The following is a 27854-nucleotide window of genomic DNA, read 5'->3' as shown; positions in this document are numbered from 1 at the left end:
CCCTACAGACTGATAGTTTACAGGTGAGGCCCTACAGTCTGATAGTCTACAGGTGAGGCCCTACAGACAGATAGTTTACAGGTGAGGCCCTACAGTCTGATAGTCTACAGGTGAGGCCCTACAGTCTGATAGTTTACAGGTGAGGCCCTACAGACAGATAGTCTACAGGTGAGGCCCTACAGTCTGATAGTTTACAGGTGAGGCCCTACAGACAGATAGTCTACAGGTGAGGCCCTACAGTCTGATAGTTTACAGGTGAGGCCCTACAGACAGATAGTTTACAGGTGAGGCCCTACAGTCTGATAGTATACAGGTGAGGCCCTACAGTCTGATAGTTTACAGGTGAGGCCCTACAGTCTGATAGTTTACAGGTGAGGCCCTACAGACAGATAGTTTACAGGTGAGGCCCTACAGTCTGATAGTTTACAGTTGAGGCCGTACAGTCTGATAGTTTACAGGTGAGGCCCTACAGACGGGCCCTACAGTCTGATAGTTTACAGGTGAGGCCCTACAGACTGATAGTTTACAGGTGAGGCCCTACAGTCTGATAGTTTACAGGTGAGGCCCTACAGTCTGATAGTTTACAGGTGAGGCCCTACAGTCTGATAGTTTAAAGGTGAGGCCCTACAGACGGGCCCTACAGTCTGATAGTCTACAGGTGAGGCCCTACAGTCTGATAGTTTACAGGTGAGGCCCTACAGACAGATAGTCTACAGGTGAGGCCCTACAGTCTGATAGTTTACAGGTGAGGCCCTACAGACAGATAGTCTACAGGTGAGGCCCTACAGTCTGATAGTTTACAGGTGAGGCCCTACAGGCAGATAGTTTACAGGTGAGGCCCTACAGTCTGATAGTTTACAGGTGAGGCCCTACAGACTGATAGTTTACAGGTGAGGCCCTACAGTCTGATAGTGGCAGGTGAGGCCCTACAGACAGATAGTCTACAGGTGAGGCCCTACAGTCTGATAGTCTACAGGTGAGGCCCTACAGTCTGATAGTTTACAGGTGAGGCCCTACAGTCTGATAGTTTACAGGTGAGGCCCTACAGTCTGCTAGTTTACAGGTGAGGCCCTACAGTCTGATAGTGTCAGGTGAGGCCCTACAGACAGATAGTCTACAGGTGAGGCCCTACAGTCTGATAGTTTACAGGTGAGGCCCTACAGTCTGATAGTTTACAGGTGAGGCCCCACAGTCTGATAGTTTACAGGTGAGGCCCTACAGTCTGATAGTTTACAGGTGAGGCCCTACAGTCTGATAGTTTACAGGTGAGGCCCTACAGATAGTTTACAGGTGAGGCCCTACAGTGTGATAGTTTACAGGTGAGGCCCCACAGTCTGATAGTTTACAGGCGAGGCCCTACAGATAGTTTACAGGTGAGGCCCTACAGTCTGATAGTTTACAGGTGAGGCCCTACAGACTGATAGTGTACAGGCGAGGCCCTACAGACAGTCTACAGGCGAGGCCCTACAGACAGATAGTCTACAGGCGAGGCCCTACAGACAGATAGTCTACAGGCGAGGCCCTACAGACAGATAGTCTACAGGTGAGGCCCTACAGACAGATAGTCTACAGGCGAGGCCCTACAGACAGATAGTCTACAGGTGAGGCCCTACAGTCTTCTATTTTTACAGGTGAGGCCCTACAGTCTGAGAGTTTACAGGTGTCAGGTGAGGCCTACAGACGAGGCCCCCAGTCTGTCAGTTTACAGGTGTCAGGCGTGGCCCCCACAGTCGTCTGACACCTCCCTTGCTAGGCGGGCTCTGGAACTCCCTCGTCAGCCCTTAAATACTTCAGCTGCAGTCAGTTTACGTGCGTGAGGACGCAGCGAGAGGCTACGCAACGTCTGCACGCACGTCTAAACCACGTAGCCTACGTCTAAACCACGCAGGCGGTTTCACGCATATGGCGGCTGAGGCCTGCGCGCGCTCGAGTCGCTGCTTCCGCCGGAAACAGGAAGTGGAACGGTCAGGGACCAGGCAGAGGTAGGTCGGGGTTGTGGGGTCGGTTCCAGGGCGGGGGTGCTCGGGACTCAGGGAAGCATCAACCGAAGGAGATCTCCGCTCATATTTCCGACCCCCCCCCTCAGTCTGGATCACATTTGGGATCCTTTTCATTCGGATGGAATCCACTCAATCTGAGGCCGCAGCTGCAGTCAATATCTTTGGATGAAATCAAGTTAACCTCTTTTCATTTTAAATCACGCCCTTTCATTGCAAGAGTTTTGGTCCACGCTGCTTCCAACTGTTATTCTGAATAATGTTCATTTTTATTTTATTTATTTTTTTACGTGGGAGGGGGGGGGCTGACGTTCCTCCTTCTGAACACCCTTCCGTGGGAGTGGAGTCACAGCACTCTTACAATACCTTTGGATACCCGGGCTCATAGTTTCAGATGATCTAATATTGATCAAGTTGACGAGTCACTAACTCTCAGGTCATCCAGACGTGGAGGGGAGCAGAGTCTTTACCAGCCATCACATTGGGCAGGAATTGTGCAATGGTGAAGTCCCTTGGACCTGGATATCGGACAGCTATAAAATAAATAAGGCTTTTAAGTCGCCTTTTTAACATTAGCTTTTCTCATGGATTTTAGCGGGCTGGCAAGGTGAACAAGCATTGGTATAGCCAGTATATGTCTCCTTTGGGACCTTGTAAGTGTTTAGCCATGCAACACTTGCTGTTGTTGCACCAAGGATGTTGTGCTGGATAACTAAACACTTATACGGTCCTAAAGACGAGACCTATTGGCTATGTCAATGCTTGTTTTAACCCCCTGTGCTGACCACTGGCAGGACCCGACCCACCTAAAGTCCTGCCAACAAATGTTTTCCCTCGGTGCTAAGGTAGCTGATTTACACCTGTTCCATCCTGGTGTAAGTGAGAATGTTAACTGGGGCCAGTTGAAAAGACCGAATACTTCAGCCGCTGTTTTCAGTGCAAGGCTGAGTTAAACATTTTCTACTGGACCTCAGCCATTATTAGCAAATTCCCTGCACTGAATTTGCGACTGCCTGTTAGCAAGACGCTCAAACATATCCAAGCGCATTTTACTCATGGTGAAGATGAATGAGAACTGCCAAAACAAAAGCATATTACTAGAAGCAGCAAGAACGTTTTATATTTTAAAACAGATTTTTTCATGAACGAGCCCATGATCTGCAGATTACCTAAACCTCGATAAGTAGCTATATATATATATATATATATATATGTATATATATTTTACAGGATTTTTTCAAAACATACGCGCAAGCTTTGTCCAATCTTGTTGAAAAATAGAAAGACCAAAAACAACTTTCTCTGCCAAAGATACCTTGATTAGAATAATCACTTGTCCCTCCTTCCCATCTCTAGCCCAAAAATGATTACCATCACTGTTGCGCCTATTAGATAACTCATCCAACTTAAATGACTAAAAATTCTTACCCTGTTCGCAAATTGAAACATCAAACTGACTGAGTTATTGCCCGTCAACCTCGTCATTCATTTCTGAAGGTTTTACAGAGGGAGGGACTCAAGGCACCTTGAGACCCTCATGGGTGAGTAAATTGCGCTTCACCAACCCTGACTGATTAATTGATTGAATAGTCTTTGATACCAAATTATCTTCTCCCTCTGCATCCGTAGTGGGAGTGAGGCACATCAATGTAGCATCCTGAGGGGGAAGTTGTAGGATGTTTGGAATTAAACCCTTAAAAAGAACAAGCAAGGGAAGTTGCAACATTTTTAAAGAAGAGTATAACTTTTTTTTCTGAAAGATAACCATGGCTAGGTAAAAACTGAAAGATTTCACACAGACTGACCTCTTTCCAGAAATGGTAAGAAGCCAAACATGCAAATAAAGATGTAAACAAAAGCCCAGGTTTGCTCTGTAGCAGGCAGAGAGCAAAATACTCAAGAGGTTGTGACGATGTGCACAGGAAATGTTAAAAACCTGATTTTTAACAAACATTGTCTTACTTCCAAGAGGGAATGAATCCTCAAGGCCAGGTCTAAGAGAAAGGCCCCCAATTTGAAACCAGACAGAGAAACGTTGTTGATTTTGAGGGAGAAAGATTAGTTTCATTACTTTAAACTTGGTCAGGGCCCCACCCATGATACACACATGTACATTATCATTAACTATTACTGGCTACTCTACCAACGCCTGTAACTAGAGCCTAACCTCCAGCATATTCTTAAAAGAAAAACTGAAAATTCTTCTGGAAGGGGTATAACATTGCATCTTCAAACAATTCCGAATGTCTTGCGACTAAAGGCTGAATCTCATAAATGATCACCAATATTGCCTGACCCAACCATTTAAATGATGAACTAGTCCTCCATAAACTTACAAGTGTGTTTGCAGATGAAAGGGTTTGCCTTGACAGAGATGCTGCCACATCTGAACAGGATGGAGGCAGGAGGGTGGGTTCCACATGGAGCATCTCAGAGGACTAATATCCCCTGCATCGCCAAATGTACTGGGTGTATTGTCAATTAAATGTAACGAGGTGCCTGGGAATCATGTAGGTATCTGCCAAGCGATTCATATATGTGATGATAACTACCAAACATTTATGCTTACTTAAATACACATTGTATGTGAAGTAGTGTGGCTCACTGGTTAGAGGCGGCAGACCCGAGAGCAGAGGACGGCCCGGGACCAGGGTTCGATTCCCGGCGCGGCAGGTTTCTGGACCATGGAAACGGACTCGATAATTCTCTCGCCTCGGTGCCCACTCTGATCAGCGTTCACACTCGGCAACTCTGGGCATTAGCTTGCCTCATCTTCACTAACGGCCCCACCAGACCGCCGGGGATGCCTGGTCTCACCCTGGAGATACCCATTAAGGGACCATCTCTCAGGGAAGCCAGGAAGGGTTTCGCAGCGGTCGAAGCGCCTTGGGACCCTACGGGTAAGTAGTGCGCTATATAAATGCCTATACATTTACATTTACATTTACAAAGGAAGGGGAATTGGTGGCATCCGTTTAAATCACATTGGAACACCCAGAAACCCTTTGGCTTGAGGGTATTCACAAGCATTTTTGCATGCCCATCCCAGAAACACTTGTAAGGTCGCTATTAAAAAAGGTTGGAGGAACTGCGTGTTTAGAGTGGGATTTTGGAGGCAATACACCCAAATATAACAGGGAAAGGGAGTTTCAGGGTTTCTCCACAAAGAAAAGACATTTCCAGGTTTATCTCAGGAGAGAAAGCAAAAATAAAACCAAAAGGAAGATAAAAGGCAAGGGAGAGCCGTGGCTGGTAAAACAAGCGCTGGTCACATGCCGCTCCCGGCACCCCGAGTGCAGCGATTGTGCTAATTAACATGTTTTGAATTAGCGTGGTGAAAGCGACCACTCTAATACAAAACCTCGCTTGTTAAGAGAGAGGAGAAGGTGAGCCCGCGAGTTGCGAGTGGCGCCTGGGCTTGGGAGAGCAGTCTGCTAATTTTCAAGCACTCGTGCTTGTGGCGCACCGCTGCTCGTTCCCGCAAGGTGGATGCCACCACAAGCATGAGTGTGTGCTTGAAAAGGAGCAGAGCGACGGCTAAAGGCCCTCCTACGCTGCACATGCGCACTGCATAGCCGAGACCTAAAAACATACTTTCTAATGAGCCTGAAAGCTTCTATTATTTGTCTACAGAAGCCCTGGATAACTCAATAACTTCTATGTATTCAAGAGTCTTGCACGCCGCCCAACAAAGGCCACGCAAAGGGAGGTTACGCTATATTATTATCAACATTATTCAAATGGAACTGTGTGTCTCTAATAGACCCGAGTAATTCATTCAATGTGCAAAAACTGAATTACATGATCCGATTTGCTGAAGTAACAAATTGGTTCTTCTATTTAATCTTTATATTCCAGCAGATAGTGCGGTCAGTTGTGGTAATCGTCCACTATGCCACAGTGGGGTTTCCCCCGTTAGTCTGCCCCACCACCCATCTTGTGGAGGGACTGTTTCCAGAGCTAGAATACTACCAGCATAGCCGGTGGCAGAGAGTTGGGCAGGGATGCGGAGTACAAAATAGTATGAGCGGTAGCCTCTCCCATATGCCATCGCTCCACTGCATATGCGGGGTGCCTCCTATCCCCTTACCACCATTCATTCAGCGCTAGCAGATGGGATGCCATATAATAAGATTGGATGTCTGATGTGGCCAACCCCCCGCAATACGTGGACTGAAAGCAAGTCCGCAGTGCAACCCTGAAAGCCGCCCCGCCCACAAACTGACCCAAAGCCGCATTGACCTGGCTTGGAGAATCGGGTATGGATGGTTCTGCAATTGGTAGAGGAGGCGCGGCAAAGATACCATTTAAAAAAGTAGTCCATCTACCATGAATGGATGAGGGCATATGCGACCAAGTTTTCATCTCCTCTCGTACCTGCGCCCATATCGGAGCAATATTCCTGTCCCATGACATATGTGGTGTATCAGACAGGAAGACTCCCAGGTATTTTACCCCCTCCGTTGCTACCTGTACCGCCGATGCCCAGGACCCCAATCCATCCATCCTTCCCCCTCAGTACCAATAAGATAGACTTACAGGGATTCATAAATAGACTCCAGGATTCCCTAAAAATGTGCATGATACGGAGCAGTCTCGCCCGTCCTGTTAAGATCAGTTAAGAAGAACAACACATCGTCCTCCTATAATCAATCAATCAATCAGTGATTTGTATAGCGCGCTACTCACCCCAAAGGGTCTCAAGGCACTGGGGGGAGGGGTCCGTTACTGCTCGAAAAGCCAGGTATTGAGTTGCTTCCTGAAGGAGAGGTGGTTCTGGGTCAGCCGTAGGTGGATGGGGAGGGAGCTCCATGTCTTGGCTGCCAGGTAGGAGAAGGATCTTCCTCCAGCGGTGGCTGTGCGAATGCGTGGTACGGCGGCGAGGGCGAGGCTGGCCGATCGTAGCTGGCGGGTGGGTGTGTAGAAAGTGAGGCGGCTGTTGAGGTACTTCGGGCCCATGTCGTGGAGAGCCTTGTGTGCGTGGGTGAAGAGTCTGAACGTGATCCTCTTGTTGATGGGGAGCCAGTGCAGGTCTCTCAGGTGGGTCGAGATGTGGCTGTGGCGAGGGATGTCCAGGATGAGTCGTGCGGAGGCGTTCTGTATGTGCTGGAGTCTTTTCTGTAGTTTGGCAGTGGTTCCCGCGTAGAGGGTGTTTCCGTAGTCCAGTTGGCTGGTGACGAGTGCCTGGGTGACTGTCTTCCTGGTTTCGGTGGGGATCCATCGGAAGAGCTTACGGAGCATGCGCAGGGTGTTGAAGCACGATGATGATACGGCGTTGACTTGTCTGGTCATCGAGAGGGAGGAGTCCAGGATGAAGACCAGGTTTCGTGCGTGGTCCGTTGGCTTGGGGGTGGTGCCCAGGGCAGGGGGCCACCAGGAGTCGTCCCAGGCGGCGGGCGATGCTCCCAGGATGAGGACTTCGGTCTTGTCTGAGTTCAGTTTCAGGCGGCTGTTCTTCATCCACTCGGCGACGTCTTTCATCCCTTCGAGAAGGCTGGCTCTGGCGGGGTCGTTGGTGAGGGGGAGGATCAGCTGGGTGTCGTTGGCGTAGGAGATGATGTTGCGGTTGTGTTGGCGTGCGATGGCTGCGAGGGGGCTCATGTAGACGTTGAAGAGGGTGGGGCTGAGTGAGGATCCTTGTGGTACGCTGCAGATGACTTCGGTGGCCTCGGATCTGAACGGGGGGAGGCGGACTCTCTGGGTTCTTCCGGTGAGGAACGAGATGATCCACTCCAGAGCCTTCCCTTGGATTCCGATGTTGCTGGATGAGGGCAGCTGTTTCCCCGTTGTCGAGCAGGGATCTGATGTCGTCGGTGGCTGCAATGAGGGCGGTCTCGGTGCTGTGGTTGGCTCGGAAGCCGGACTGCGAAGGGTTGAGGGATCCGTTTGTCTCGAGGAAGGCGGCGAGCTGTCTGTTGACGATCTTCTCGATGACTTTGGCAGGAAAAGGGAGGAGCGAGATGGGGCGGAAGTTCTTGAGGTCGGTGGGGTCAGCTGTTGGTTTCTTCAGGAGGGCGCTGAGCTCGGCGTGCTTCCAGCTCTCCGGGAAGGTGGCGGTGTTGAAGGAGATGTTGATGATGTCCCGGAGTTGGGGTGCGATGATGGAGTCTGCTTTGTTGAAGACGTGGTGGGGGCAGGGGTCGGTTGGTGATCCGGAGTGGAGGGTGTTCATTGTGCGGGTGGTGTCTTCGGTGCTGACCGGGGTCCAGTTGCAGAGGGTGGTGGTGGGGGGCGTTGGTTCGGTGGTTGGGAGCATGGTCTGTGCGCCGAAGCTGTTGTGTATGTCGGCGATCTTGCGGTGGAAGAAGGTGGCGAGTGAGTCGCAGAGGTCTTGCGAGGGTGTGATGTCGTTGTTTCCGGCGTTGGGGTTGGAGAACTCATTGACGATGCTGAAGAGTTCCTTGCTGTTGTGGGTGTTGTTGTCCAGTCGTTCTTTGAATGTTGTCCTTTTGGTGGCGCGGATCAGCTGGTGGTGTTCGCGGGTGGCGTTCTTGAGGGCAGTCATGTTTTCCGTGGTCTGGTCGTGGCGCCAGGCTTTCTCGAGGGTGCGGCAGTTTTTCTTGGATGTTTTGAGTTCGTCGGTGAACCAGGAGGCTTTCTTGCTGCCGGGTCTGCTGGGAGGGTACTTCAGTGGTGCGAGGTCGTCGGCGCAGTTGGTGAGCCACTGTGTGAAGGTGTGGGCTGCTTCGTTGGGGTCCGTTGCGCTGTCGGGAGGGTTCAGGCTGAGGGAGGTGGTGAGCTGGTCGGCGGTGATCTTGCTCCAGCTCCTGCGAGGAACCTGTTGCGGGTGGTGGTGGGTCGTGGTTCTTTTGAAGCTGAAGTGGACGCAGCTGTGATCCGTCCAGTGAAGTCCGGTGTAGTGGCTGAAGGAGATGTGCTTGCTGGAGGAGAAGACGGGGTCAAGCATGTGGCCGGCATAGTGGGTGGGGGTGTTCACCAGTTGCTTGAGTCCGAGGGTGGCGAGATTGTCCAGCAGGGTGGTGGTGTTGGTGTCGTTGTTTGCAATACTGAAATACGATCTGAGATTCTGAGTGCCCGCTCGAAGCCCTTACCTTTGCGTCCATCCGCACCCATGCTGTCAATGGATCCATTGCCAATGCAAATACATATGGCGACAGGGGACAGCCCTGGCGGGTGACCCTTCCAATTGGAAAGGTGTAGGAGGTGGCCCGCAACTCGCAATGAGGCCGTAAGATCTGTAAATAGCAATTTTAAGTATGACAAAACTCGTGGCCCAATATTGAGGCGATCTAGCAGTGCGAACAGGTACACCCAGCTGAGGGAATAAAACACCCCATCCATATATGCTAATAACAGGGCGGCCGGATCAGTAGACCTTGCTCTACAGGCGGCACCAGAAGGCACAAATATAGAATCCAGGCGGGAGTAGGAGTTGTGTGTTGCCGTGAGATAGGTGTACCCCTGTTCCTCCCCATGTAGCCGCCTCTACGGATCCGTCCAGCCCCGCCACCAGGGAGCTCAATTCGGTGGTTTGATGTATATTGGAGTAGCCCCCTGCTCACCATCTATCTCTAGCCAGGTCCATGACATCGTTCCAGTCACCCCCCACTGACGCTAGCCCTTCCGGTATATCAGACCATAGGGTTGTGAGGTGCTCAACTAGGGCCCGCGACAGCGGTGAGGGGGGTCATACACGCAACCCAGCACTACCCGTTCCTCGTATAGGGAGCCAGTAATAAAGATGTATCTCCGTTGAAAATCCATCCTTGTCCCAACATGTTGTATAGTATCCTATAGTGAATCGGGATCGAGACCCCCTGGTGAAATCAAAGTGGAACACTTGAGTGTAGCCATATCTGAGAAGACATTACTCTCTTGGTTCCCATTAGATAGGTCTCCTGGAGCATCAGGATGTCCGCCTGAGAACGCTTGGCTTGCTGAAGTATAGCCCCTCTTTTTACTTTATCCAGCGCCCCTCTGACGTTCCAACTGACTATTCGAAGGTCGCCCACATGGGCCACCACAAATCATAGGTTATTTCTTCTAGCCCTGCCCTCCGCATCTTCCACATGGGAAGCCAGTCCTCTGGTTATGTTTTCCAAGGACAGCGCTATTTTAGGTTGAGCCGGAGACAGCGTGTATGCACTGCTCTGCGAGGCTTTTTGTAAGTTCTCTAAATTTCTCCGTGTGGGTCTGACTCCTCCCACACATAGGATTGGCTTGTGCATGTGTCTTTCACTAATGAAAGCGCGCAAATGGCTAAAGGCAGGTGCATGTCCCACCTTCTTTTGTTATGTTGACTCCCAGGGCGTTTTGCTCTCGGGAGCGAGCAGCGGCGCGCATGGTGTCAGCTGCATTCCTCGTGTCCTCGTGGATCAGGTTACTATTTAAACACAATGCGCCGTGCGTTTTCATTCCCGCTGTCTTTGTCGTGCACGTCACTGCCCCCTCAGCCGTGCTTCTTGCTCCCAATCTCTCCTCCATTTGTTTTTATACTGCCGCTATTCTTGTTTTACGTTTTTTTTGCGAATTTATATAACCCAAATCCGACCGGAAGATATTGGAGCGCTTTACATAAACATGAGTCATGCTACGCATGGACACATTAATTTTTGGTAGGCACCACAGGTCGCAGCCCCTGGCACAGTGTGCTCCGCCACCCACCGAAGGCAAATGCACGACTGCCCAAATTTGGCCGTTCTGGGGGCAATCCCCACAGCTGGACCTCTACAATCAATCAATCAATCATGCAATTCGATGGACACCTTCATATTGCATATGCGGTCACCGGTTCGGTCTTCAAATCCGGGCTCCCACTACTCCACAGGGCCTACAGTCGCTGGCAACTTTCCACGATGATGACCTGTCATTCCTAGCTACCCCGGAGCAGGGAAAACACAGCCCAGCGTCAGAGCAACGGACACACACGTCCGACTCCATGCGCTGCTTGTCTCTCCCCGAGACCCTCTATATGTAATAATGTGATCTCCTCTTTGTTGACTCCCCCTATCCTTTCCCGGCAGTCACAATATTGTGCCTCTTCCAGTTTATCCTATGCTGTTTGTTTGCCGCCATGAAAGGCAAGTAGTGAGCAGCAGAGAAGAAACCGCCTGGTTGAGTGCTAGAAATGGGGCAGTTTCAACACAAATTATCTGAGTCAAAGCCCTATGATACTTTTCTTTAATTTAATAGTTCATAAGGTTTTGAAGCAGCCACGCAGTTATAATAGCATAAGATGAAAGGTAGAGGCGCAGTTATAATAGCATAAGATGAAAGGTAGAGGCGCAGTTATAATAGCATAAGATGAAAGGTAGAGCTGGAGACTTGGTGCCCAATTCAGAAAGCTGCTTGCCTTTACACGTTCAGCGTGTTAAGCCTGGCAAAACCTGGTTTTACACCCCTAAAAAGAGTTAATTCTTCCCTCAGAGGGAGAAACGTAGCTTTCCAAGGCAGAAAAACCATGAAAACTTGAACATACAAAGTACTTCTGCGAAGGAAATGACAAACGTTTCTCAGACCTTTGCAATCCATGTCAGAGATTTATTTACGCCTGTCGGAAAGAAACCCATCTGTTTCCAGGGTGCATTGGGAAGGGGAGATGCCCTAAAATAGTGGGGATGTCAAGGAAACGGTTCTCTATTAGTATGAAACTGGATTCCCCATGCACAATAAGTTACTGACTGCATGCACCCATGCGTCCATGCACATCATATACATGCTTACATTGCACATCAAGGACTTTTGTATTGAAGTAAATTTTACGAACGCGGAAAAAAGTTGGAGTTGTTTAATTTCTGCCCTAGTGTCTGTCTATTGGTGGGTTGGTTGTTTGGGTTGGTGGGTGGATGAGTGGATAGGTTAGGTAGATGGACTGTTGATTGAATGCACCAGTAACAGGTTTAGGCAAGTGGAAGTTGGGATGGTTGGATGGGCTAACTCCTGGCTTATGCCAAGCCGCAGTCTTAATTTGGCATCAGCTAATTTGGTATTATTTATGTTATTTCGTTTTTGGATAGCGTACATCTGCCCATTGTATGGCTTCAAGGAGCTAAGCGCTGTCGATGTTTTCACGCGTGCTTCAGTCTGACTTGCATGAACGGAGTTTCTAGGTTTGTATTTAGAATTAAGGGCATCAGACTCTCCCTCAGAATCCATCCCCCCCGCCCCCCCCATCTGTGTGTCAGCCCGGGCTGGGACAGCTTCCCAGGCGCACACACACAGTTTTTGAGCTGATGTAGACTGGCGAACATCTTAGTAACTCACAAGTCTTTAAAAGACCATTTACTTGTTCGAGGCTTTGTTGCTTTTTCACCCCTTCTTAGAGCCCCTGCATCTCCACTCTGCCTATTGCTGGAAGAATTGAGCCCCCTGAAATTTGGCTCCAGTTGCACCTCTTGAGTATGGCAAGTGCAGAAGAACTATAGGGGCGTGTTTGTTTGTTTTAGCCTTTAATGAACAGGATGAAGTTCCCATGGGCGTTAGCAAGTAAATTAAATTGATACTTAAGGGTGATAATTGGGATGAGGACAGGTGTTTTCTCTTTCCAGGAAGTTCTGTTACCTTATCTTACCCGTAGCCCTCAGACCGGTGCCTTCCAGTAAAATGTTTATCTTAATACAGTTACTAATTCGTACTGTATTTTATGTAGGCTTTGGTACCACACCTCTGCTATTTCGAAGTGCTGTAACTGACAGATGTTACTTAATGAACAGACCTCAGAAGGATGAAAGGATGACTTGACCCAGTCGGGATTAAAACTCGTGTTGTGCAGTTGTGATATTCAGATGTTGAAAAGATGATGGTATTGACACCTTAGGATTTTCCCCCAATTTTATTTTATTTGTTTTGTGTAAATACCCACAGAAAAGTAAGTTTATACTGACTCTCTCGCAGCAGATCTGAATAGCGCCTTTCAGCACACGAGGGACATTTGTGTCGGATTGGACAGATGTCAAGGATGCAGGCCGTAGCCACAAAAGCGGTTCCCATTGCCTAATGTCAGAAATATGTTAAGAAAGCAGATGGGGTAGTAGGTTTTTTTATGTACATGCTAAATAATGGCTGCCGCGCGCAGTGAGACACGCAGCTCACCCAACCCGAAACAAGCATTTGCAATGCAATAGGTCTCACATTATTATTATTATTAAATGAGATTTGTAGAGCGCACTGACACCATGAGTTTCCTGGCGCTATGGGACTATGGCGCTATGGGACATTACGCAAGTTTTAGCTGTTGGCATTCTAAATGACAATACCTTTTATATATGTTTTGATTTTTAAAATGTCAATAAAAAGCATAGACATTTACAATGCCAATAGCTTAAACTCGAGTCTGCCACCTCTGATATCCTGGTCTCAGTCTCCGTGATATGCTCCACCTCATTCCGCAGGTCTTGTCTATTGAGCATAACATCGGAGCCCACCGCCCCATTTTTGCATCCAAGGCGTCTCCAGACTGCGTTCTAGCCGCCATTAATGCGGCGTTGTCTGGCATGCCTCCGACTGCGCCCCCCCGTTCTGATGCCGGGGCCCCGACACTCTTGTATTGATCTACTGTGCTCTGCTTGCTTGGAGGACCCTCCCGATGCAATCCTGGCACCAACTCCTCAATTGGACAACGCTAAGCCACCAAGTTGGGCTCCTGCCACAAATCACGCTAATATATCCCGCGGTGTGGGGGATCTTCCCTTTCTTATTTTTGTATCTGGCACTGCACATTAGCTCCTAGGGTGGCGATCCGGGCTGAGGACTCCCACTCACAAGCTGCACCGAGATCCAACCCGGCTGCTTCCGCAGGCAGTCGAACCTCCAACCCCCCCCCCCCATGACTTTACAGTGAAACTGCCCTCAAAATTATTTTCACTGTAGCAGGTTTGGCTGTTCCATAAGAAAACACTGGGATGCAAAATTAAAACCACTAATGCTGTATCTCGGAAATGGGAATAGCTAGAAAAATAATGACACCACTATTTTTAATGGTTGTTAAAAATTCAATTCAATGTTAAAATCAGATTTGTTCTAAATATTACGGCAAGGTAGCTTTTAAAAAGTTGCCTTTGCCCTGGCTGGAACTCCTGGAAGCTAAATCCGCATTTTTTTCAGCCAGCCAGTAATTAGTAGCATTTAAATATGCATGACTGAGGTGTGTACTTGCTCCCAGTAGCAAACAATATTCTGACCTGAATGGGGAGAGACAACCCCTCTGAAGCTGGGTTAAAGCCCAAGGGGGGTGACTGGGAGGATTCTTTGTTTACTTCAAAAGTGTCAAGTCTAGTTTGAAGGTCACATTATGCTTGACAGGTCCTTTGGGGCGTTTTATATGACATTTGTGATGTACTTAAGAGACCTCACCCGTCAAAGACAAATGCTAGCTGACACTTCGGCAGGGCTCTTTCGTTTCGAGCTGCAATCATAATGGGCTTCTTTTGACATTACAGTGCCACAACCTGTTTGACAGATCTGCTAGGTTTACATATAACATTTGGGGTGCATTTTAAAGGAGGGAAACAGAAAATCAAAGCAATATGTGTCTATCCAATGTCTGGTTGCTTACGGCTAAGCTTTGTTTATACCAGACTACTGTCTCTGAGGTTGTTGAGGGGACAGAGACTGGATTCTGGTATTAGATTTGGGAGAGCACTGGGATTACTATAATACACTCCCCCAACAAACACGCACTCACACCCAGCTCTCAGAGCCCAGATTAAGTGTGTCTGAAGACTTCAGCCATCTTGACAATGCAAAAAAGTGGGTAGGGTTCACCGTGGGAACCTTTAGTCCTGACGGGTCATTCCCATGTACTAGCTAATGCCAGACATAAACATGGCACCCCATGGCACCCACTTTAGAGCACTTCTGTATCTGAGCAAGATAAGAAGAGGACTGAACCTGCTATCTGTAACCTTTGTACCCTGGACAAAGAAGTGCAGTAGCACAAGCTGTGGTGTGTATGTTATGTGGCTGATGTAAGCTGTTTCTCAAAGTGACTCTTGTGTATGACGTCTGTGGTAGGGATAGACCCAGGTAAGCAGAGGAGTGGCTGAGGCCACAGTGGCTAGGTGCTTTAGCTGGCAGAGGCTGTTGCTACTTGAGTCCTGTGCACACAGGGCAGAAAAGAGTCTGTGATGGGTGGGTGCTTTGGTTGCAGGATGATTTATCCCATGGTGGCTTTCGTGTATGGAGGCTGTATCAAACAGAGGCTGCGGTAGGTAGGCACTGGGGCAGTAGTTTGTGGCAGTGAAGACAGATCGATGACAAGCTGTGGCTAGAGTGTGTTGTGGTTCTTGTTTATAGAGGCTGTGGCGGGCAGGCATTTAGGTGGGCGGTCGCAGATTCCATAGTGTGCGGATATTGTTATTGGTGGAGGTTGTAGCTGACAGTGGGTGTTGGATGTGGGTGTGGAGGCGGAACAAAAGGGGGTGGTGATGGACGGAGCATCAGAACCAATCAAACACTCACACCCAGTCAAAAGATCTGGGTTTGATCCATCACCGTTCTTTAGCCCACTCTGCCACCCCAGTTCAGACATGGCTATATGCAAATCAGTCTGACCCTGTGCCTCATGGGAACAGTCCAGCCCGAACTGCCAAGCCATGCCTTCCCTGGACCGGAAACAAGCTGCCGAGGACCGGTTTCTGGCATTCCAACCGTTTTCAGCCCGGCTTGCTTGAATCCAGTGGCAAAGTGAGCAATAATAATCCACATTTGTAAAGCGCACAATCATCCGTTAGGGTCTCTAGGCGCTGGGGGCCATCGGGAAGATTAAGCAAGCTATTGCCCAGAGTCACATGGTGCTGGGCTAATCTGCCGCCGGAGCCGGGGATCGAACCGTGATCCCCAGATTCCAGCGTCAGTCGCCCTGGCTGCGGCGCCACACCTCTTCCGTGAGAGTCTGAGCATACCCTGCCACACTTATGGCGGCCAAAAGCGGTACAAAAGGGGGTGGTGATGGACGGAGCATCAGAACCAATCAAACACTCACACCCAGTCAAAAGATCTGGGTTTGATCCATCACCATTCTTGAGCCCACTCTGCCACCCCAGTTCAGACATGGCTATATGCAAATCAGTCTGACCCTGTGCCTCATGGGAACAGTCCAGCCCGAACTGCCAAGCCATGCCTTCCCTGGACCGGAAACAAGCTTCCGAGGACCGGTTTCTGGCATTCCAGCCGTCTTCAGCCCGGCTTGCTTGAATCCAGTGGCAAAGTGAGCAAGGGACTCACGTCTGAGCATACCCTGCCACACTTATGGCGGCCAAAAGCGGTACAAAAGGGGGTGGTGATGGACGGAGCATCAGAACCAATCAAACACTCGCACCCAGTCAAAAGATCTGGGTTTGATCCATCACCGTTCTTTAGCCCACTCTGCCACCCCAGTTCAGACATGGCTATATGCAAATCAGTCTGACCCTGTGCCTCATGGGAACAGTCCAGCCCGAACTGCCAAGCCATGCCTTCCCTGGACCGGAAAGAAGCTTCCGAGGACCGGTTTCTGGCATTCCAGCCGTCTTCAGCCCGGCTTGCTTGAATCCAGTGGCAAAGTGAGCAAGGGACTCACGTCTGAGCATACCCTGCCACACTTATGGCGGCCAAAAGCGGTACAAAAGGGGGTGGTGATGGACGGAGCATCAGAACCAATCAAACACTCGCACCCAGTCAAAAGATCTGGGTTTGATCCATCACCATTCTTGAGCCCACTCTGCCACCCCAGTTCAGACATGGCTATATGCAAATCAGTCTGACCCTGTGCCTCATGGGAACAGTCCAGCCCGAACTGCCAAGCCATGCCTTCCCTGGACCGGAAACAAGCTTCCGAGGACCGGTTTCTGGCATTCCAGCCGTCTTCAGCCCGGCTTGCTCGAATCCAGTGGCAAAGTGAGCAAGGGACTCGTCTGAGCGTACCCTGCCACACTTATGGCGGACAAAAGCGGTACAAAAGGGGGTGGTGATGGACGGAGCATCAGAACCAATCAAACACTCACACCCAGTCAAAAGATCTGGGTTTGATCCATCACCCTTTCTTTAGCCCACTCTGCCACCCCAGTTCAGACATGGCTATATGCAAATCAGTCTGACCCTTCGGCAGGGCTCTTTCGTTTCAAGCTGCAATCATAATGGGCTTCTTTTGACATTACAGTGCCACAACCTGTTTGACAGATCTGCTAGGTTTACATATAACATTTGGGGTGCATTTTAAAGGAGGGAAACAGAAAATCAAAGCAATTTGTGTCTATCCAATGTCTGGTTGCTTACGGCTAAGCTTTGCTTATACCAGACTACTGTCTCTGAGGTTGTTGAGGGGACAGGGACTGGATTCTGGTATTAGATTTGGGAGAGCACTGGGATTACTATAATACACTCCCCCAACAAACACGCACACACACCCAGCTCTCAGAGCCCAGATTAAGTGTGTCTGAAGACTTTGGCCATCTTGACAATGCAAAAAAGTGGGTAGGGTTCACCGTGTGAACCTTTAGTCCTGACGGGTCATTCCCATGTACTAGCTAATGCCAGACATAAACATGGCACCCCATGGCACCCACTTTAGAGCACTTCTGTATCTGAGCAAGATAAGAAGTGGACTGAACCTGCTATCTGCAACCTTTGTACCCAGGACAAAGAAGTGCAGTAGCGCAAGCTGTGGTGTGTATGTTATGTGGCTGATGTACGCTGTTTCTCAAAGTGACTCTTGTGTATGAAGTCTGTGGTGGGGATAGACCCAGGTAAGCAGAGGAGTGGCTGAGGCTACAGTGGCTAGGTGCTTTGGCTGGCAGAGGCTGTTGCTACTTGAGTCTCGTGCACACAGGGCAGAAAAGAGTCTGTGGTGGGTGGGTGCTTTGGTTGCAGGATGATTTATCCCATGGTGGCTTTCGTGTATGGAGGCTGTATCAAACAGAGGCTGCGGTAGGTAGGCACTGGGGTAGTAGTTTGTGGCAGTGAAGACAGATCGATGACAGGCTGTGGCTAGAGTGTGCTGTGGCTCTTGTTTATAGAGGCTGTGGCGGGCAGGCGTTTAGGTGGGCGGTCGCAGATTCCATAGTGTGCGGATATTGTTATTGGTGGAGGTTGTGGCTGATAGTGGGTGTTGTGTGTGGAGGCGGATGCAGGTCGGTTGCGAAGGCTGTTGTGAGTGAGTACTATGATTGACAGCTTTTATTTATACAGGCAGCAGCAGGCAGCATCTTCGGTGGGCCGGGCAGTAAGATAGGCTGCAATGGGTGGGTGCTGTGCTTATTGAAGGCTGGTTCTCATGGTGTCTCTTGTGTATGGAGACTGTGGTGGGCAAAGGTTCAGGTGGGCAGAACAGAGGCCTCTGCGGGTGAGAGCTACATGGCTTTATAGATTAAGGAGTATACAGTGTTTTTTCTCTCCCTTTCTCTCAGTGTCTCTGATATAAAATAAAAACGCGTGCAATCCAATTGCTGCTCCTTACTTGTGTGTCATTTAATGAAGCCATTGTCCTGTTTTTCTCTCTCTCTGTAGGACGCTTGCCACATTACCTACCAGCCGTTGAGCTCCACTAACGGGGCATAGTGATGGTACTGGTCGCCGGCCTGGCCAAGCGCCTGGCCACCTTCTTGACTGGCTTGCTAGAGTGCGTGGGGTTTGCTGGTGTGTTCTTCGGATGGGCATCGCTGGTCTTTGTGCTCAAGCAAGAGAAATATTTTGCCAATCTCTGCACCACTGACAACTCAACCAGCTCCACTGACAACTCAACCAGCTCCACTGACAACTCAACCAGCTCCAACTCAACCAGCTCCAACTTTACGGGGGAAACAGGTGAGTTAGTCAAATGGCTGCCATTAGTTAATTTTTGTATCAAGGGTCCCCAGGTCCTCCAAGGTGCAGTGGCAGAACCCTCCCTTTGGGCCAACACCAGGATTGTTTTTATCTTTCCATTTTACAGTACCTTGCATCTGATACCTTGACGTGTGATGCATGGGTAGAAAGACGATGCAGAGGGATTTGTTGCAGTGTTTTCCTGAGGTCCCAAATGTTGACCCAGGAGGGGGATGTGCCATACCAGAAGTTCAGGATACTCAGACTATGAAAGTGCTTTCATTGATAGCTTGACGCTTTGGCATGGATTTGGCGATTGCAGTTCAATGTTTGACAGCAAGAAAGGGCTGGAGCTGACCATAGATTATCAGTGTGTGGGTTCAGGAGATCACCCTACGTGTACAAGGAGCTGGCCAAGAGGGGATGCCTGAGAGGGAAGATGTTCCACATCAGAATAGTTACAGCGTGGTACCACGTGTTCTGATATTTGTATGACTTTTTATACCAGGCTTCTCCAATGAGCAGCTTGTGAGCTTGTGGTAGTTCTCCACATACCTGTAAGAAGCTCTCCTGTGTGCAGCCCATTAACTAAATCAGAAGCTTTTGCTTGTTTGAATTAATATATCTGTAACAAATTGAAATGCTTGTGTTCAACACGAAAACGTGCGTATTGTTAGAAATTTTGAAACGATGTCTGGAAAAATGGTTTAAATTCAAAAATATATTTTAAGTGATTTGAGTGGTGTTGAGGAGGCTACTACCAATATTAACTTGATGCTAGGAGCATTACAGCTATGGTTGTTATGTTTTGCCCATGTAGAGGCATTCCACATTGACAAAGCATTTTGTTATATTACTCTTGGCCGTCGTGCGTGGTGCACTGAGGTGATCGCTGCTAGTAATCCTACATATGGGGGGGTATGATGTAATCTTGTCTGATCTGTTTGCCATTACGTCTCTAGTAATTTTAGCAGCTCTGGAGGATTTTCACTGAACAGAAGTAGGTCTTATACTAGAAAAGGTTGGTGACGCCTGTTTTATCCAAACTTCAGGTCTCTTAACTACTCTTTCAGCTGCGGTGTTGTGATGGCATCTTAATGCCCATGGTCCATGCCAACAAAGATGTCCACGTGTGCAGGTTGAAGCCTGGGAGCCAGTTGGTAGGCGCAACTATTCATGGCTGGATAGTGTGCTATGGACACCTAGGAGTACTTAACATGGCTCTAGAAAATGATTAAACAATCAGATGGTCATCCAGCCCTATAGTCAAGTCGGTTTGAAATATTTTCCTCTGTCGACCCTGTGGCTCTCGTACGAGGCCCAGAAAGGTGTGTTGGCGTTTGTTGCAGTTGTGGTTCTTGTGACCATGGGTGCCAGATCTTTGAGTTTCACTCAGGGGCCCAGCTGGTGCAACTGGAGCTATGCATCTCCATGACCGGTGGTTCCAGTGAATGATGAGTGTCATTCAGCTGTGCTGTTTCCATATACTCTGTGACTTTAACTGTCTGGTCTACATGGTGCGAGACGCTCACCAAACCTATGCTCTACTGTGCGAATTTCTGACTCGGCCAATCCTATCTGGATTCTGTGATGGCTTTACAAGCATGAGGATGACAGTGTCCCCTGAGTGGTCTCTGAAGTGTTCCCTGCAACAAGCCCTCAGGAGATGCCACAGAACATTGGCCCATCTGCAAAGAGAGAGAAAGGGCAGTGAGGAGAGTGTTGAAGCGGCAGTGAGGAGACTGTTGAAGCACCAACTGTGGTATCTCCTGGCATGTGTCTGGTCATCTGCTGGGACATTATTGGAAAACTCTTGACAAGGTATCAGAACACTTTTTGGCATGGATAGCCTGAGATTGGGTATTTTCAGACATGGCACCAGGAGGCCTCCAGATATAGTATATATGATTTTATATATGGTACCCGAAGGCCCTCAGATACAGTACCTGCGGTCTACTGGCATGACAGACATGGGATGGGTTTCCTTCGTGACATGGTATCTGGAGGCCTCCAGATACAATATCTGTATATCTTCTGGTTTGGTGAGCACACGATCTGTGTGCCTTCTGACATGGTGTTGGGAGGTCTCCAGATCCAGTTTCTGGATGTCTTTTGGCATGGCAAAACAAGATCTGGATGAATGTAAATCCACTCTGTCATGTGCTATGTTTCGTTATACATATTCATGTTATTTCTTTCAGGCTTTAGATACCGAGGCCATATCGCAGTGGAGTGTGATCCTGGTCACCCCACACAGTGGATACCCTCTCACCACAATTTGGTAAGAGAGGAGCCCGTAGTTTTTCACTTAGGTCCTGATGAATGCCGCGGACCCTACTGGGCCATCTATTAGAAACATGTCGACCCTATTGACATCGGTGAGGGGGACAATAACATCCCCAACACACTGATTACCCTATTTTTAAACTCCATGTGGATGCCAGTAGTATTGCATTTAATTTGACATCTGTAAAGGCTTTTTCAACTCACTTTTTTCTGTAAGGGCCCCACCACTTTGTGTAGATAGTTCACTCACTAGGCCCTGAAGAATTGCCACGGATCACATTGACCAACGGGCATGAAACATGTCGACCTCTAGAGTAGAGCATAGCTAAACTGAACCATTATGTCAGAGAGTTGCCACTTTGTTTTTAATAAGGTGGATAGCCAGCCTGAATAAGCCACTTTTCTAATACATCTACACCATCTAGACCACTCGCAACCACTGCGCCATACGGCAAAGGAACAAAAGATCTCCGCTAAAGAGCCCCTTTATGGGTGCCCGTTTGGTATTGCAGTGCTGACCCGACGAGGAGCTGGTCCATATGATGAAGCATGACACCTAGCTGGCTGGGTGTGTGAGGACCCTAGTTACGAAAGGAAGTATTCCCTTCCTATCCCTCTAGATCACTTGATAGGCACATACAAACAGGGATTCCCTTCTCGTGTCTCATTGGTGCAGACAACTGAGGAACTGCATACCTTTAGTGGAGAAGTGTGGCTCACTGGTTAGAGCGGCAGACTCTGATGCAGAGGTCTGGCCCGGACCAGGGTTCAATTCCCATCGCGGCAGGGTCTTGGGCTCAATGTCCTCGGACCCGATAATTCTCTCGCCTCGGTGCCTACTCTAATCATGGGTCCCACTCTGCAACTCTGGGCAATAGCTTGCTTAATCTCCACATCGGCCCTACCGCTAGGATGCCTGGCTTCACCTTGGGGTGCCCAGGAGTGGGCACCTCACAGGAACAGGCCAGGACAGGTTCCTCAGCGGCACAGCGCGGGGACACACTGGCTAGTGTAACCAGGCGCTTTATAAGCTCAGTATTATTATTATTATTTTTAGATGGTATTACTTGATAGGGCATGTATGCTGGAGCTCCATAAAAAGCCCTTTAGTCCCTCTCCTTATGATGCCTCATTGGGTTAGCCAGTGTTCTCCCTGGCCTTTCTCCTTCCCTTTCACCATATCGCCGGGCTATGGCGTACCTCCCTAAGTAATGCCCTTCTTGTGCAGCTGTCTCTTTAAATTCATCCAGTAATTTTGCATGTTTTGTGAGCTAGTCTGGGTATGTTTTTCGCGCTGCATATTCTCCAATGCTGTTAGGTCTGCTACTATATGGGTTAGTGTGTTACGGAGATCCCGTAGTACACCTTCATGTTGGATATTGTAGGAAAGTGGGTTTCTGTTGCAGTAACCCCCCCACTTTTTGCCAGACTACTGATGCACTTTTCCTTGGTGTGCCCGTGGTTCCTGCCAATCAGGTTCCCAGGGCCTGTGTTCTTCCCTCAAAACTAACTCAATTGGCATCTCTGGCCACAGGCCAGCCCCTGGTAAATGGTACCACAGGTACCCAGGGAACTGTGACCAGGGAAGACCGCTAAGGGCTGCAGCACTTATTGTGCCACCATTGGAGGCCCTGTACCCTGACACTCGCACACTACCTTGGCAGGCTGCAAGTCTTGGGGCAAAACAAAATGAAGAGTTGACATGGCACACATCCCTGTGTGCCATGCCCACAAACACTGCCCTGGCATACATCAGTCACCCCTCTAGCTGTGTGCCCTATGCCAGTGGTGAGGGTACAGGTGCATGAGCCTGTACCCCTACAGTACCCAGGTCTATCCTGGGCACTGTAAGTGCAGTGCTGCCATTAAGAGTATATGGTTCTGGGAGTTTGTCATTACGAACTCCACAGCACCATAATGGCTGCACTGAAGACTGGGAAGTTTGGTATCAAACTTCTCAGCACATTAAACCCACACTGATGCCAGTGCGGGATTTATTGTAAAATGCACGACAGAGGGAATCTTAGAGATGTCCCCTGAAACTAACCAACGCCCAGCGTCCTGACTGAGAGACTGCCTAGGCTGCCACACAGCAGACATAATGCTGGACCCCTGGGTCAAGAGCCAGTTGCTCTCGTGGGCCTGCAACAATGCACATCCTGGGGAGAGGTGCTAGGCCTCCTCCCTCTGGATGGGCAGGGAAAGCTTCAAAGGTATTCCGCCTTTGTGAGCTTCTCCAGACCACTTGCTCTACTCAGCAACTGGCCCCTGCCGGTTCTGACCCCCACTCTTGCGGCTGGATCGGTGGGAAAACCAAAGTGAGGAAAGGAAGTGTGCCAGCCTCTGCCAACCCCACCCCTCAGGTGGGGGAGGCGAGGTGAAGCACAACTCCGGGCTCTCGCCATCTTGAAGATGGGGAGCCCTACCCAATCGGGACTAAACCCCTGCCCTACTCCCACTGGAGAGTGGCAGGATAGGGGGTGTACCCACCCCAGGGAAGGGACCCATTGGTCCCTGATCTTTACCTACCTGTAACGCCCCTAAATTTAGTATTTAGGGGCACCCTGAACCTTCCTTCCTCAGATCTCGATTCCAAAACTACAAGAAGAAAGAAGACTAGCCGTGTAGTTGCTAACAAGAGGACAACACCAACTGACTTGGCCCCAGCCCTACCTGCCTGTCGACCCTCAAATCTGCTCCTGCTAAATCCCGGCATCTCCTGTGGTCAGGAACCTCAAAAACCCCAGAGGACCTGACTGCCTTGTTCAACTAAAGACTGTGACTCCCACGAGCAGTGGTTCTGCTCAAACATCTACCATCCTGGAACCGCAAATCCAGCACACTTTGCTCCCGCCGAGCGTGCCTGTGCCCGAGTGAACAAAGACCATGAGGACGTCCCCCCGGCGACTGTGACCAAGAATCCAGCACCCAAGCACTCTCCTTGACGCTCCAAACAATGCCTCCAGCCTCAACTCCAGGGACCTCCCAACCGCGACCAGCAGAGGGTACGATTTCCTGATGTCTAAAGACACCCGTGCACCCAGCGCCCCACGGCCCCCGGTGCCCAACTCCTGGGTGGCTACCCAACCTACAGCTTCCCAATTTACCCCTCGAAGTGGTGGTCGCACCTGAAGAATCTCCGTCCCGGAGCTTGCAGCCATTGTTCGTCACGCAGCTTTCCCATTGAAATCCATTGAGCGCCCGACGGCCCTAAAGCACCCTGCACCCAGCCGCCCCAGTGTACTGGGAGTGCACCAACTGTTCTGATCTACTTCCCCACTTGCCCTGAGTAAGTGACCAGGAGCTTTGCTCCCACAGCCACGTGGCGTGCCTGCTAGCAGCCACCAACCAAAGGCCCCCTACCCGCTGAAGGCTAACATTGGGCCTACTCTCTCTGCACCCGGCTGCCCCTGTGCCGCTGAGGGTGTAACTACTATACCAACCTGAACCTGGTAGACCTCCTAGTTTTGCCCTAGAACCTTTTTTTTTTTTTTTTTTTTTTTAAACTTTATTTTTCAGGTTTGCAAGGTAACAGTTAAACAACCCCCCCCAACTGGCATCAGTACAATACATGCATACAAATCGACAGACTCTTTATGGCACTTTGTTTGTTTTAGATATAAGCTTCACCTAGAGATACATAGACCCATGAGGCTAGGCGGAATAAAATACAAATAAACAGGTAGCGTCGTGAGGAAATGACCAGACCCTGCACCATACAGTGTACTAACCACACCTTAGGAAACTCCCCCGGCTTCCTCATCAGACCCCGATCCCTGCGGCGAGCTGCATATGTGTTTCTTTGGCTAGGCACCATTCTCTCACGTCTCTAAGCCATTGGGGTATCTCTGGGGCCCTCTGTCCCATCCAAGTAATGGCTACCCTACGCCTAGCCAGCACCAACATCAATTGCAATAATCTATAGGAAAGCTTCAGTTTCCTCGGCTTAGGGGCCAGCGCTAGTAGGCAGTGCAAGGGCGTGAGTGTGATGCGGAGGCCTGTAGTGGCAGTTATGTGGTCCACCACGCTCATCCAAAAGCACCTAACTAACGGGCAGTCCCAGGCTAAGTGTAGGAAGCCCGCTCTGCTCTACATCTGGGGCAACCATCCCCCCTTTCTGCAGAGTAACGCGCCAACCGAAGCGGAGTAAGGTAGGTGCGGTGTAAGAAGTTAAAGTGTACTAATTTAAAGCGTGCGTTACATGAGACCTTCCGTGTTAGAGTCCCTATTCGCTTACGCTGCCCTTGGTCCAGCGGCATACCCAAATCCACTTCCCAGGCCGGTGGCACCGGCGGGGCAGAGTCACGCCGCATAGCTGCATATAGTAGGGAGATAAGTCTGCGTCCCCTGCTGCAAGACGTAAGAACATGTAAGGTGTAGGTCATTGGGGGCGCCTCCGGGCACTGAGGCCAGATTGACCGCACGACATCGCGCCAGGCCCTGATAGTGCAAATATTGTCCTCTGCTGAGGCCAAAGGTCTCCTCCGCCTGTTCGTAGGTGAGGAAGGACTCAGTAGGGTATAGATCTGCCAGGAGTTCACAGCCCCCCCCTCTCGCCAGGCACGAAAGGACATATGATGTTCCATTTGTACCATGGGGGACAGGATTCAGATCGGCAGGTCCCTATGGAAGGGCGCTGTCCGCAAGACCCTCTATAAATCGTTGCCATATGCTCGCCGTGTGTCTTACAACGTAGGGCAATGTGTCATTTGCCCGCCTGCCCTGCATCAAAGCCACCTGTAACTCCTGTACCGTCGCTCTACCCGCCAATAGTCGCGTCTCCCAAACATCCGCATCGGCTGGCCGCCGGTTGCAGCTGCGCCGCATAATAATACAAGTCAAAGCGCGGGTCCTCCAGGCCACCCTCCTCATAGGAGCGCACCACCGTATGAAGAGCCACTTTACTGCGCCGGCCTGCCCAAAGCAGGGACGTAAGTAGCATGTTCAGGGTACGAAAGACCCTGGGGAGGAGAGGACACAGCGTATTTTGGAGGACGTAAAGCGTCCTCGGCAGCATCACCATCTTAGCGACGGCCAGCCGACCCATGAGGGATAGTGGCAGGGTATTCCAAAAGGACACAGATTGCTGCAGGGACTTAATCACCCGATCGATATTGCGGGCCAATAATTGTGTTTCCGTTGAGGCCACTTGGATACCCAAATAACAAAAACCTTCCCTTTCCCAGCGTAGTCCAAGCTCCGACAAATCCTCCTGGGGCACTGATTCAAAACCCGACAGCGGGAAGATCAGGGACTTGTTTCGGTTAAGCCTTAGTCCCGACGCCTCGCTGATCCGATCCAGATGGTATAACAACATCGGAAGCGCCTCTCTTGGGGCTTTCAAATAAAACAAGGCATCGTCTGCGTACAAAGAGATGACATTACATGTGTCTCCCACCAGAATGCCCCATTGGGACATCTGAGTGGATCCGAACGGCAAAGGGCTCTATAGCTAGAGCAAATAGTAGTGCCGAGAGGGGACACCCGTGTCGTGTACCCCGTCCTAGCTGCCACTCCTCCGAACGCGTGGCTCCAAGTCGTACCCGAGCCCGGGGGGACTCGTATAGGATACGGATCCAACGGCAAAAATTGGGGCCCAAGCCTATCGCCCGAAGGACCTCCTGCAAGTAGCCCCAGTCATCCGTATCAAACGCCTTGGCGAGGTCTATGGATACCAGTACTGTCTGTTCCTCAGTCCCCTGGACTTCGTGTTTAATGTGATTCAAGCGCTGTAGATTCATGGCGGTATTACGTCCAGGAATAAACCCGCATTGGTCCGGGTGGACCAGATGCGCCATATGCGGTGCCAGACGGGTGGCCAATAGCTTGGTCAATATCTTCGCATCCGTATTAATCATAGTGATTGGACGATAAGAAGAGGGATCGTGCAGATTTCCCCCCTTGTCATGCTCTGTGGGAGAGACCCGCTCTCAAATGCCTCGAGAAATACCTGTAAGAGGAGACGAGACAGTGTTCCACCAAACTCTTGATAAAATTCCGGTGGAAACCTATCGCTCCCGGGCGACTTTGCGCGCGGCAGGTGAGCCAGTGCTGCACGCACCTCACCCAGCGTTAGAGCCACATCCGGGTCCTCCCGGTCCGCCTCAGAGAGAGACGGCAGGGTCAATCCCTGTAAATAAGGGAGATAAGAGGCCTCGGATATATATATACTTGTTGTAAGTTGGGCCGGAGATCCCCAAGGATGTCACGTTCCGAATGAACCATGTCCCCGTTTGGGGCTCTCAAGGCTAATACACGTTCCGGAGTCTGCTCCTTCCGTAGAATCCAAGCCAAAAGCCGCCCGACTTGTCGCCCACTCTATGAAGGCGCTGCCTATATTGGCCAAGAGTATACTTGTCGAGCCGGTCAAGGATATCATGCACCCGGACTCGGGCAATCTGCTCTTCCTCCCTGTGCAGGGCGTCGGGGATCTCCGCGGCTTGGATATTTAAAAGGTTATCCTCCGCCGTCCCGAAGATACTGGTGAAGCGGTTTCCGGACACCGTATGCGAGTCCCATGCATGCTCCCCTCACCACCGCCTTTAGCGCCTCCCATTTGGTGGCCAGAGAGAGGCCTTCCTCCTCCCAATTAAGGTCCACATAGTCCCCAATAGCTGTTTCCACATGGGCCCTCCCTACCTGGTACTGAAGGATATCGACTGGAAGTCTGCAAGTCCGCGGACGTGAAATCGGGGTCCCCCATTGTACCACGCATGCTACCGGGGAGTGATCAGATAGAAAGCGAGCCTGGTGGGTAACCTCAATGAACATATTAAGCTCAGCATTTGCTACCAAAACCCTATCAAGGCGACTGTACGTGTTATGTGTGGG

The 27854-nt window shown here is 50.1% G+C and overlaps 1 protein-coding gene across 7 annotated transcripts in view; it reads left to right on the top strand.

Moving 5' to 3' along the window:
* LOC144816669 (equilibrative nucleobase transporter 1-like) overlaps positions 1-27854 on the top strand; it is a 475323-nt gene that overhangs the window by 9635 nt on the left and 437834 nt on the right. For 2 of the 7 annotated variants that reach the window (XM_078674332.1, XM_078674293.1), the window contains exons 1-2: positions 17586-17680; positions 18441-18737. In XM_078674332.1, coding sequence (XP_078530458.1) covers positions 18494-18737 — 244 coding nt within the window. In that variant the 5' untranslated portion in view covers positions 17586-17680; positions 18441-18493. The other 5 variants (XR_013606932.1, XM_078674284.1, XM_078674302.1 and 2 more) reach the window with 4 other exon arrangements.

This window comes from Lissotriton helveticus, chromosome 1_1, assembly GCF_964261635.1.
Source record: "Lissotriton helveticus chromosome 1_1, aLisHel1.1, whole genome shotgun sequence".
Taxonomy (NCBI): domain Eukaryota; kingdom Metazoa; phylum Chordata; class Amphibia; order Caudata; family Salamandridae; genus Lissotriton; species Lissotriton helveticus.
The sequence above is the reverse complement of the archived record's forward strand: the minus strand, read 5'-3'. Positions and strand labels throughout refer to the sequence as shown.